This window comes from Erythrolamprus reginae, chromosome 4 (assembly GCF_031021105.1).
Source record: "Erythrolamprus reginae isolate rEryReg1 chromosome 4, rEryReg1.hap1, whole genome shotgun sequence".
In the NCBI taxonomy this organism is placed as follows: domain Eukaryota; kingdom Metazoa; phylum Chordata; class Lepidosauria; order Squamata; family Dipsadidae; genus Erythrolamprus; species Erythrolamprus reginae.
In genome coordinates this window covers 19,208,602-19,222,129 of record NC_091953.1, presented here as the reverse complement: position 1 = coordinate 19,222,129, position 13,528 = coordinate 19,208,602, and the positions used below count along the sequence as shown (strand labels likewise).

The window sequence follows — 13,528 nt, the reverse complement described above, 5'->3', positions numbered from 1 at the left end:
TAATACAAATTGTTTCTCGGCATAGCTTTCTCAGTATCAACTCGGAAATTCGGACTGATTTGGTAGGAATTAAAGTTTTTGCCAGATTAAGAAAATTATGTATTTGAGTTTATTGTTGATCTCACATTCTGATTTCTTGCTATAACACAGAAATCCTCTAAGTTGCTCATTGTGGGCTGGGGACTGATTGGTACTCTAGTCATGTCTTAGGTACAAAGCCAACTGGGATGGTCCCACTATCTCAGCTCTAGGCAGAAAGAAGAAGTGACAAACCATTTGTAAAATCTTACCAAAAGAAGAACTATAAAAAATTGTTAAAAGTGTTAGAAAATTCCATTTACAGTCATATACATTCATCCAATTCAATCATTCATAATATCAATCGGAGACAATCTCATCACTTAGGGTCCCCATGCCTGCCGGAAGAGGTGGGTCTTCAGAGTTTTATGAAAGACCTGGAGGGAGTGGGTGGTACGCATCTCCAGAGATAATTTCTTCCAGAGGGTCAGGGCCACCACAGAGAAGGCTCTTCCCCTAGGTCCCGCCAGCTGACATTATCTGGCCGACGGGACCTGGAGAAGGTTGACTCTGTGGGACCTAACCAGTCACTGGGATGCATGAGGCAGAAGATGGCCCCAAAGATAGTCTGGTCCCAAGCCATGTAGGTCTTTAGATTAAATCCAGGCACTTCCCTGGAATTAAGGGTGATGGAAAGCCACAAAAGAAAAGATTTGAAAAGCATGATTTCATGATGGTGGTATGGCAGATAGTTTATAACTGATTTCTGGTTTCTAGGATACTACAATTTCTGAAGAGTTTTCTGTTTCAAGAATCAGAATGGTTTCTGTGGGTCTCTCTGCCAGAGCTGCCCTTCTCTTGACTATCTTCTGCTGCCCGTGGATTACTGACTCTCGAAAATATTCTTCCGAGCTCAAAGTGCTAAATGGGGGAATCCGGGGTGAATGGGGTCCAGCTTCATTTTGTACTTCTGGCTGTGCTGTTGGCTTCGCCCAGAAGGTAAAGGTTTACTTTTCTGATGCGCCTTCAATTGTAAATATTCTCTTAAAATTCGTTCTTCAGCTTATTTTTCAAGAAAGGCAATCAAGAAGTAATTGCATTGAAGCATTACACTTGATTCGATAATGTATTGAGTCTAGAGTGGAATATTGGGTGGCAGATCTAATCTTGATCCAATTCATTGTCTAATATCTATGGGTTAATGTTGGAATTTCTGAGGATTGAAATCTGAAGGACAGCAAGTAGAGAAAGGCTGATCAAGGATCACTTTATCAAGGTCACATTTTCTTAGGTGGAGAAACATCAATATGTACGTGACAATACAGCTGTGAATGGAATCCGCTTGTACTGCAATGATGGAATAGAAATTGAGTCTAAAGTTGGACCGTGAGTTACTGATTTTCTCATCATATTTAATTTCCTTGTCATGAAGACTGGGAGAGGAGATGACCTCTGTGAATGAGCTGCTGATGCTGAGATATAGATGAGAGGTTTTTGCATTCCTGAATTAATTAATTAATTAATTAATTGGATTTATGTGCCGTCCCTCTCCGAGAACTTGGGGTGGCTTACAACATATAAAGAACAATGTACATCGAAATCCAATTAATTAAACTAAAAAAAAATCTAAAACCCTGAAAACCAATTAAAATGCACTCATATCTATTCAGTCAACAAACTTGCCATACATTCGTTGTCTAATGACCCCAAGCCTGATGGCATAGATGAGTCTTCAGACTCTTATGAAAGGCAAGGAGGATGGGGGCATTACGAATCTCCGGGGGGAGCTGATTCCAGAGGGCTGATCCTCTGGAATCATGTGCAATGCTGTAACTAATAGTTTGTGGGCCATAGTAAGTGTATCTACGTGGTTCTACCCTAGCATGCATTTGCTCCAACAAGACCTCTTGTGGGCTTTAGTCTCCCACATACTTCTTCCATTGTGCAGTTCAGGATCCTGTTTGCTTTCCTTATAACTAGAAGACCTCCAAGGTTCCTCCCAACTCTGATATTCTATATTGAGTGTCCAGATGTAAAACGTAAAATAGAAAAAACCCCTCTGCATTTGTTTGCTTTTATGTCCTCCTCCTTATGGATGTTTGAGTTACTAATAACAAGCAATTAAAAGTTAGTGAAGAGCCATTATACTACTTAAAATGGATTAACTCCCACTGAAAAGTCTAGATTGAATGGAAATAAATAAATAAATAAGTATATATGTAGATTCCATCCATCCATCAATCCATCCCATACATACATACAATACATACATAATGGATTATGAACCTGACATGGATTAGGAGAAGTCTTGGCAAAGAGGTCAGGGAAAGAATTCTTTACCCCATTTTTCCTAGGGGTTTGTGCCAGATGCCCAAAGACACTTTCCCTTAATTTTTACTTTACAACAGCATCAAAGAATTAGGTTGATTATCAACTTTTGACCAAGAGTGATAGCAAAAAGTAGACATTCACTTGATTCCTAGCCCAAGATTTTAGCCATTGTGTCTGAATCTCTTGAATTGATGACAAGTATTTAATTTAAACACTAAAAGATGCTTTTCTACCTTTGTCCTTTTTTGGCAGGTGGGGGGAGTGGATCGGAAATCAAATGTGCCGTAAAGGCTGCCTGGGTTCTTTTTCTCTGAAAGTGCAGAGCTATCAAGGAATTTTTGATGATACAGCAGTTAACAACATCCAGTTCAAGTGCAGTGATGATGCTGACCTGAGAGGCATTGGCAATAAAAAAGGTAAATTTGGCCCATGGAGTCAGAAATGCCCCTCAGAAGGTATATGTGGAATGAGAACAAGGGTGGAAGATGCGCAGGGCCCTTTTGCTGATGACACAGCACTCAATGATGTGGTTTTTTACTGCTGTGAATAATTGATACACGTTTCCTCACCGATTAATATACTTTTGCTATGCGTTCTCAAAACTGTTAATTATAATTAAATATTAACTTGAGAATAACCTGTATATTTGTGCATAATGCAGTAGTATAAAGTAACCATTCCCCCAGGTGTTCAAAACAGTCCAGATTGGGAGGGCATAAGGGAGGTAGCAGAAACCTCAAGTATTGCAAGTGACTGACCATCTTCCCTCTCATCATTTTGATATAAGTCACAGCATCAAAGTGCAATGCCATACTATTCTTGCTTGCATGCAAATAAAATTCTGTTGCACCTTCTGTATTTGGTGGGAGTATGAATAAAATTTCTTCTGCATGATATCTGTTGGTTTTCAAGGACTTTGTCAACCTGATGTCCCCAATTATTTTTGCTGCTGAACGCTTAACCCAAATAGACTTCACAGAAGACAACATTGGAAAGGCACTATGCAACCTTAAGCCTTCTCTCTCTATTGGGTCTGATGGTCTATGTGCATACTTCCTAAAGAAGCTCTCCACAGCCATAGCTGAACCATTAATATCACTACCAAAGTGATGGTCACAAGCTATGATCATCCCCTTCTTCTAAGAGGAGAGCCCAGTCTAGTTGAAAACTACAGACCAATCTCACTATGCTGCATCACATGCAAAGTCATGGAATCAATCATAAACCAATCAATTACCCTCCATCTAGAAACTAACAACCTACTCACTAACACACAATTTGGTTTCAGAAAAAAATTATCTTGCAATCTGCAACTCCTTCACTGCAAAAACATATGCATTACACAGCTTGATCATGGCAAATTAATAGATGCAATTTACATTGACTTCTGTAAAGCCTTTGACTCAGTGGTTCATGACAAACTTCTTCTAAAACTCAAATCCTATGTCATCTTATGATCCCTCCATAGCTGGATAACTGTGTTCCTATGAAACAGACACGTTGTCAAAATAGGGAGTGCCATATCTAATCCTGTTCTGCTTAAGAGCGGCATACCCCAAGGCAGCGTACTAGGACCAACACTCTTCATACTCTATTTAAATGACCTTTGCGATCAGATCACAAGCACCTGCATTCTCTTCACTGACAATATAAAACTTTTCAAGACCACTGAAAACACAGCTACTCTCAAAAAAGACCTTGACTTTGTGCATGAATGGCCAAACATCTGGCAACTCCAAATCTCAACCAAAAATGCTCTGTACTACACATTGGCAAAAAGAATCTAAACACCAAATACAAGGTGAATAAACAAGACCTTACAGACAACCCTCACTCCATAAAAAACCTTGGAATACTCATAGCAAATGACCTAAATGCCAAAGCCCACTGCAACAATATCGCCAAAAAAGGCTTCAATTATTGTTAACCTAATACTACATAGCTTCTGCTCTGGTAATCTCACACTACTAACTTTTGCCAGACCAATCCTTGAATATAGCTCATCTGTCTGGAGCCCACACTGCATTTCTGACATAAACACTCTAGAAGATACTTTTGTAGAAGAGCCTTCCACTCCTCCACTCACAACTGAATACCCTACACAACTAGACTTACAATCCTAGGCTTAGAACGTTTAGAACTATATCGCCTTAAATATGACCAAAGCATAGCCCATAAAATCATATGCTACAACACATCCTTGCTGTCAATGGCTCCTTCATCTTCAACAGAACAACACACGAGCACACCACAGATACAAACTTAAAGTAAACAGCTCTAAACTCGACTGCACGAAATACGACTTGGTAACTGATACATGGGACTCACTGCCAGACTTTCTGGTATCATCAATTAACCCCTAAAACTTTACTCTTAGACTATTCACTTTTGACCTCTCCCGATTCCTAAAGGAGTTAGTAAGGGAAATGCAAAAATATAGTAGAGTGCCTTCCGTTCCTTGTCCTAATGTTTGTCTTTTCCTAGTATCATGTATATAAATATTATTATATCTTTGTATACCATCAATACATACTTGACAAAACAAACAAACAAATATACATGTTCCAGGATGAAGTTGAAGGACCCAATCTGGGTTGGTCATTGGGACCGAGGATTTGTCTTCCAAGCTTTTGGACTCATGTTGAATCCCATCATCAGGGAACCTCTCTCTAGCAGAGGGGAAGGTAGTCTGTGTGTGGTATTTATAGTATCTATTGTAAGTTAGAAGTTCAGCATTCAAAAATGTCTAAGCATTTCTGAATTGAACTATGTGGAACAGTGTAAAATACTTTCTTATAATGAATCCAGGCCATTATTATTTTATTAAATTTTAAAATAGTTTTTAAATTGTTTTTTTCTTTAACACCCATAAATGTTTGGCATTGGACCAGATTACCTCTGGGACCGCCTGCTACCACACGAATCCCAGTGACTGATAAGGTCCCACAGAGTTGGCCTTCCCCTAGTCCCATTGACTATAGAATGTTGTCTGGTGGGCCCCAGGGGAGGAGCCTTCTCTGTGGCGGCCCCGGCTCTCTGGAATCAACTCCCCCTGGAGATTAGAACTGCTCCCACCCTCCTTGTCTTCCATAAACTACTCAAGACCCACCTATACCACCAGGCATGGGGAATTTGAGACATCTTTCCCCCAGGCTCCTTATAATTTATGTTTGGTATGTATGTGCTGTTTGGTTTTTTAATTATGATAGGGTTTTTAGTTATTTTTAATATTAGATTTGTGCCATTATAATATTGTTTTTATCATTGTTGTGAGCCGTCCTGAGTCTTCGGAGAGGGGCGGCATACAATGTCACATTCAAGTCATTCAGTAATTAAATAGTTAACTGTGTGTATGTTAATTAGCTCCACCCATGATGATGTAAAATCCTGTCTGGACAGCCAGCATCACTTCCTTTCTTCTTGGGAAGAATCTCCATCTTTTTCTAGTCTTCAACAATGTAAGATGCACAGAAAGTGCCTGGGATCAGGCATAGCTATTTTCTTTGTTTTGCTTAATAAAAGTAACTTCGTTTTAAAGCTGTTTCTGTAAATTAATCCATCGCCTCCAGATTTGATTTATTATAGCTCACACGGGTTGTAATCTATCTACAAAATCTGACATGGTAGGCAGAGTTTGGCTTACTTTTAATAATAGCTACCGTGCTCATTGTAATGCTGGCCAAGCGAAAGAAGAAACTTTTTTCGCAGTCTTTTATAGACCAGATTTCAAACAACAGTTTACAGACCTGATGGATCTTATCCACACTTCTAAAGAGAAAAGAAATATCTCTTCAAACAATGGAGCAGACAGGCCCTCAAGAAAATGTAAGTTCTCAAGCTTACTTATTGCAAGAGGGAGAAGAAGTTTTATTTGGTCAAACGGCCGAAAAGACTTTAGAGCCTGCTAGCCATAAATTTAGTGAAGACAGTAACTTAGAAGAAGACACACTAGTTCATTCTGAATCTCCTAGTACCGGCTTTTCTCAAAGCGGTCAGTCTTCTCAGCTCCCCTTAAAGGAAAAGGCCAAAACTAAGCACTGTGATGAGAGAAAATCTCGAAGCTCCACCGGGAGCCGTGAATCACTTTCTGATTCAGACAGAGTCAGTGTTACTATTGCTCATTGTGAACAGGTGATCCAAGACATCCAATCGTATTGTTCCCATTTAGATGACCTTGGCGATTCAATAACATTAAAACAGAAACGGATACATGATAAATGCATGGATGATTTATATGCCTATAGACAACAATTAAGAGAACTCCAAAAACTTGAAATGAATATTTTAATTAGTGAGTTCGCAGCCTTTTCTGTTCAGAGCCAGTGTGCGCATGTGCAAGAAGTTTATTTCTTGCTCTTCAACTGAAGCTGAATATGCATGTGTTTCTGATTGTTGTAATGCTTTAACCTTTGTTTCTGCTCTCATTAATAGTATTTGGGAAAATCCCATGAAACCAATTGTTATTATGGAAGATAATGTTTCAGTTAAATTCATAGCTGAAGTTGAATATGTTGGAGCTCGTTCACGGCAGATTGACATAAGGTATAGAAATACCAGAGAAAGCGTGAAACAAGGATTCGTGAAAATACAATATGTGCCTACTACTGAACAGATTGCTGACCTGCTGAATAAGCCATTGCCAGCTGATCAACATGAATACCTATCCAAGAAAATGTGCCTTATGTGAACCAATGTCCTTGATGACTGCCAAAGAAGGAGTGTCACACTGAGTATTGACAGCCCCAGAGACATTCAGAGACATTCAGTAATTAAATAGTTAACTCCATGTATGTTAATTTAGCTCCGCCCATTATGATGTAAATCCTGTCTAGTCACCTCCTCTTAGTTTGGGGAAGAAGGAGGAAAATCTCCATCTTGTTTTAACTTTCTAGCCATGTAGACATGCGTGAAAGCCTGTGATCAGGCAAAACTCATTTATTGTTTTCCTATTAATAAAAGTAACTTCGTTTTGAAGCTTTTCTGTTATTTCATCCATCAACCTCCGGATTACATCTGTTGCAGCTCACGCGGGCTGTGATTGATGATTTATAATCTTGACACAATCACCATTGCCAGTCCAGGTGCCTCAGCAGGTCCAAGTGGCACCAGTTCCGGTACCACAAGTACAGCCGTCAGCAGCCGTACTAGCTGCATCTACAAGGCAAGCAATCACCTTAGCAAAGTTGAAAGGTGAGTCAAGATTAAAAAGTAATGGACAAAATGATAAAACCTGGCTACATGAGATAAGATTGATTTTAATTGCTCAACAGGTGGATCATATTGTTTTTGATCCCCCAATTAGACAATGGACTGAGGAAGAAAGGGAATCAATTTTTCGTGCAACTCTCCTTATTCTTATGTCTTTGGACTCAGATTTATCAGTCAGATTCCCACATGATATTACTGCATGTGAGTTAATAGAGTCCCGTGATGAACTGTACAGGCCAGTTTCAGACAAGGGAACATACCTGTTGTTCTCTGAACTTTTTGGTGCAAAATTAAAGAGAGAAAATTGCTCCACATTTATCCAAGATGTTAGCAACGCAGAAAGACTTAACAGAGATAGGTTACAACATCGATCCAATGCAAGTCAATACTGCTATCATAAATTCTCTCAATCATGAATGGAAAGAAGCTATTTTTAAATACAATAGCATAGCATATCGGTTTTGATGAAAGTTCTAAATACTACAAATGATGGACAGTCTTCAACAGTCGCAGATGATGTTCCTAGCGATGCAATTGGAGACGGAGATGATCAAGGTGAAGGATGGACCAAGGTTCCAAGGCGTTGGCAGAGAACCACGAAAGGAACTCCTCCAAAGAGATACCAACAGCAAGTATTACACAAACCTTTTCCTTTCTTATATAACAATGTTACACTTCCTCTTGAGAACTTTTATCAAATAAGACATTTGCCTGAACAAGAAAAATGGTATGAGGCTATGGAAAATGAACTGGACAGTTTAAAGAAACTTAAAGTGTTTCAACAAGTTGAGCCTCCAACAAACAAGAATATTATTGGCACATGGTGGGTGTACAAAGTTAAGCAAAAACCAAAGGATGAGAAGATATACAAAGCAAGACTAGTAGCACAGGGGTACTCACAGGTGTATCCTGAAGACTACACAGATACATTTTCACCCACAGTTAAAAATGAAAGTGTCAAAATTGCCCTAACTACTGCTATTGCCTTGAACTTAGAAGTTTTTCAGTTTTATGTCGAGATTACCTATTTGAATGCTGATCTAAATGAAGAAATCTACGTGAAGAGCGCACCCGGGTTCTAGGATTGAGAAGGGGATGTCTGGTACCTGCAGAAAAGCCTTTATGGGTTAAAACAGTCTTCCCTAATGTGGCATCGATGACTCATAGAGAAATTAAGTTCAATGGGCTTTATTAAGTCCGACTCTGATGAATGCATGTTTACAAAAGGGCAAGGTAATGTTTATGAAATTATTCTTTTTTATGTTGATGACATTGTTTACATTGGTCCTAACAAACGTATGAGTGAAACTTTTGCCAAAGGTCTAGAAAGACATTTTACTTTGAAAAGCTTAGGGCACATTCATGATTATGTAGGAGTTCAGATTGAAAAAACTGAGAAGGGATTCTGCCTATCACAAGAAAGCAAGGTTGACCAACTTTTGCATAATTGTAACATGTCTGATGCACATACATGTCGTTCTCCTATGCAAACTGATTTTTACAGGTTGACTCAACAAGAGTATCCTCCATTTGAAGACCAAATGCTTTATCGGTCAGTAATTGGGTCATTATTATATATCAGCAGTTAGACAAGACCCGACATTTCACTGAGTGTGAATCTTTTGTCACGGTATGTTGGCAAAGCAGCTACGTTCCATTGGACAGGCATAAAGAGACTGCTGAGATACATGAAGTATACAAAGGACATGAAGTTGTTCCTAGAGCTGAAACATGATAAGTATCCTGAATTGATTTGTTATGCAGATGCTGACTGGGCAGGTGATGTAGAAACACGAAAAAGTACTTCTGGTTATATAATGTTTTTGAATGGTTGTCCAATTTATTGGAAAGTTAGAAAACAGAAGTTTATTTCTTGTTCTTCCACTGAAGCTGAATATGCATGTGTTTCTGATTGTTGTAATGCTTTAACCAATGTTTCTGCTCTCGTTGATAGTATTTGGGGAAAACCCATGAAACCAATTGTTATTATGGAGGATAATGTTTCAGTCACGTTCATAGCTGAAACTGAATATGTTGGAGCTTGTTCACGGCACATCGACATAAGATATAAAAATACAAGAGAATACGTAAAACAAGGATTCGTGAAAATACAATATGTCCTACTACTGAACAGATTGCTGACTTGCTGAATAAACCATTGCCAGTTGATCAACACGAATACCTATCCAAGAAAATGTGCCTCATGTGAACCAATGTCCCTGATGACTGCCAAAGAAGGGGTGTCACGCTGTGTATTGCCAGCCGCAGAGACATTCAAAGATATTCAGTAATTAAATAGTTAACGGTGTGTATGTTAATTAGCTCCACCCATGATTATGTAAAATCCTGTCTAGACAGCCAGCATCACTTCCTTTCTTCTGGACAGCCAGCATCACTTCCTTTCTTCTTGGGAAGAATCTCCATCTTTTTCTAGTCTTCAAGATGCACAGAAAGTGCCTGGGATCAGGCATAGCTATTTTCTTTGTTTTGCTTAATAAAAGCAACTTTGTTTTAAATCCGTTTCTGTAACTTAATCCATCGCCTCCAGATTTGATTTATTATAGCTCACGCGGGCTGTAATCTATCTACAAAATCTGACATACATATCTAATAAATTGAATTGAATTGAATTGAATTGAATTGGTGACCAGTATATTGTCTGGGTCAATATATTTTAAATACAGTATTACTACTAAACCTAATAGATAATTCTGTAGGAAAATCTATTAAGAAAATTTATAGGACTGCCCACGTCACTCAAAATATCTCCAAGCAGCTTATAGAATTAAAAAAAACCCAAAGAAAAAATTTAATAAGTCCTTCCCTATCCAGCTCCATATCAAGCAATCCCCTTGATGGGCTAGATTTCACTCAGCTGTTCCCCAACGGCTCTAGCAAACCATCTATCCAGGGCCTTTTGAAAGAGTATCAAGCTGAGGGCCAATCTTATCTTCATGGTGGTAATGTTCCAGAGGGAGGGAACCACTATGGAGAAGTATAGTGTTAGAGGAATGAAAGTATGCTGGGCAAAAATGATCTGAGGTTTTAGTGAAGCTAGTAGAGACCACAGAACAATACAATTATGGCATAACAATTGAAAGATCTTGAACTGGGCCCACACCAGAAGTCATAATCCCTCTGGCATGGTCTGGCCACTTCAAGAAAGGGGTGGGTTGCTGCCCAGACAGGGGGGGCACAGTGGGGTAGCGAAAAGGGAGTTCACCCTAGAGCACTCATTTTGCACAGAAAGATGTTGAAAGAAGTGCAGGGCATCCTGCATAAGCCACGCCCACAGTGTGGTAGTAAAAATTTTGGTAGCCCTTCACTGAATATTACATTCCGTTCTGGGCACTGCAGCTTTGGAAGAACATGGATGAACTGAATGTACAGAAGAAAGCAATTAAGATGTTAAGTGACTTCAGGGAAACAGATATGAAAGGACTAAACCTATGAGGAAGTATAATTCAGCCTAGAAAATAGGAAATTATGGGACAATAATTGCCCCCAAGTGTTTGAAGGGCTGAATGCAGAAAAGAGGGAAGTCTTTAAGAGGATACAAGATGGTATCTACAACTGATTAGAAAAAGTTTTCATGAGATTATTATTTCACTGTGATATAGTTCAGCAATTTGTTCTGACAGTTAATTTTATGAAAAATCATTTCCGCAATTAGTTTCAGCAATCAGTTTGAAAAGCATATTTTGACCAATTAGCCTGAGCATTTGTTCTAGATTCACCTAAATAATCAATTTCAAAACTTAAAGACAGTAAATGTACAGTCAGTAGAATTTCTTGGTTAACTCTTCTGGAGAAATATTAGACATAGACATATTGTTTATTTATTTATTTATTATTTATTTATTGGATTTGTATGCCGCCCCTCTCCGGAGACTCGGGGCGGCTAACAACAATAATAAGACAGTGTAGAATAATAATCCAATACTAAAAACGATTAAAACCCATTAATATAAAAACCAAACATACATAGAGACATACCATGCATAACATTGTAAAGGCCTAGGGGGAAAGAGTATCTCAATTCCCCCATGCCTGACGGCATACGTGGGTTTTAAGTAGCTTACGAAAGGCAAGGAGGGTGGGCGCAATTCTAATTTTTTGGGGGAGTCGGTTCCAGAGGGCTGGGGCTGCCACAGAGAAGGCTCTTCCCCTGGGTCCCACCAAGCGGCATTGTTTAGTTAACGGGAGCCGGAGAAGACCCACTCTGTGGGACCTAACTGGTTACTGGGAGTCGTGCAGCAGAAGGCGGTCCCTGAGATAATCTGGTCCGGTGCCATGAAGGGCTTTATAGGTCATAACCAACACTTTGAATTGTGACCGGAAATTGATCGGCAACCAATGCAGACTGCGGAGTGTTGGTGTAACATGGGCATATTTGGGAAAGCCCATGATTGCTCTCGCAGCTGCATTCTGCATGATCTGAAGTTTCCAAACACTTTTCAAAGGTAGCCCCATGTAGAGAGCGTTACAGTAGTCGAACCTCGAGGTGATGAGGGCATGAGTGACTGGGAGCAGTGACTCCCGGTCCAAATAGGATCGCAACTGGTGCACCAGGCGAACCTGGGCGAACGCCCCATTCGCCACAGCTGAAAGATGTTTCTATAATGTGAGCTGGGGATCGAGGAGGATGCCCAAGTTGCGAACCCTCTCTGAGGGGGTCAATGATTCTTCCCCCAGGGTAATGGACAGACAGATGGTATTGTCCTTGGGAGGCAAGACCCACAGCCACTCCATCTTGTCTGGGTTGAGTTTGAGTTTGTTGACACCCATCCAGGCCCCAACAGCCTCCAGGCACCAGCACATCACTTCCACTGCTTCGCTGACTGGGCATGGGGTGGAGATGTAAAGCTGGGCATCATCGACATATTGATGATACCTCACCCCATGTCCTTGGATGATCTCACCCAGCGGTTTCATGCAGATATTAAATAGCAGGGGGGAGAGGACCGACCCCTGAGGACCCCACAAGGGAGAGGCCTACAGGTCGACCTCTGACCCCCCACCAACACCAACTGTGACCGACTGGAGAGGTAGGAGGAGAACCACTGGAGAACAGTGCCTCCCACTCCCAACCCCTCCAGCCAGCACAGAAGGATACCATGGTCGATGGTATCAAAAGCCGCTGAGAGGTCAAGAAGCACCAGGACAGAGGAAAACCCCCTTTCTTGGGTCCGCCAGAGATCATCCATCAGCGCGACCAAAGCAATTTCCGTGCTGTAGCCAGGCCTGAATCCAGACTGCTGACGATCTAGATAATCGGCTTCTTCCAAGGACCACTGGAGTTGAAGTTCCAACACCTTCTCAACAACGTTCCTCATAAAGGGAAGGTTGGAGACTGGATGGTAGTTGTTGACCACGGCTGTGTCCAGGGAAGGCTTCTTAAGGAGGGGGCGCACAAGTGCCTCCTTATAAGGAGCCAGAAAGGACCCCCTCCCCAAGGAGGCATTGACAATCTCCTGGACCCAGCTCCGTGTCACCTCTCGACTGGCCGAAACCAACCAAGAGGGACACGGATCCAGTAGACAGGTGGCAGAACTCACAGCTCCAATGGCCTTGTCCACTTCATCAGGTGTCACCAAGTCAAACTCCTCCCAGACAGATGGACAAAGACGTTTAGCCCCAGTCACCTCGACTGACTCGTTGTCAGTCGACTCTGTTTTACAATTGGAGTCGAGGTCCGCTCGGATCCGAGCGATTTTATCAGCGAAAAAAGTGTTAAAATCCTCGGCACTACTCTGCAAGGACTCCCCAACTCCCCCCTGGTTAAGAAGAGAGCAGGTTATCCTAAACAGAGCGGCCGGGCTGGATTCCGCTGATGCAATCAAGGCGGCATGATATGCGCATCTTGCTGCCTTGAGCACCACTTTGTAAGTCTTAATATGAGCTCGATCGGATTTGGATTTGGACTTACTCTTCCTCCATCGCTTCTCTAGACGTCTCTTCTGGCGTTTCA

The 13,528-nt window shown here is 40.9% G+C and overlaps 1 protein-coding gene across 1 annotated transcript; it reads left to right on the top strand.

The window, feature by feature from the left end:
• Window positions 1-837: 837 nt before the first annotated feature.
• LOC139167105 (vitelline membrane outer layer protein 1-like) lies at window positions 838-2,899 on the top strand. The gene is made up of 3 exons (XM_070751531.1): window positions 838-1,017; window positions 1,310-1,404; window positions 2,602-2,899. The coding sequence occupies exons 1-3, from the start codon at window positions 838-840 to the stop codon at window positions 2,897-2,899; spliced, it is 573 nt and encodes a 190-aa protein (XP_070607632.1).
• The last annotated feature ends 10,629 nt before the right edge of the window (window positions 2,900-13,528 follow it).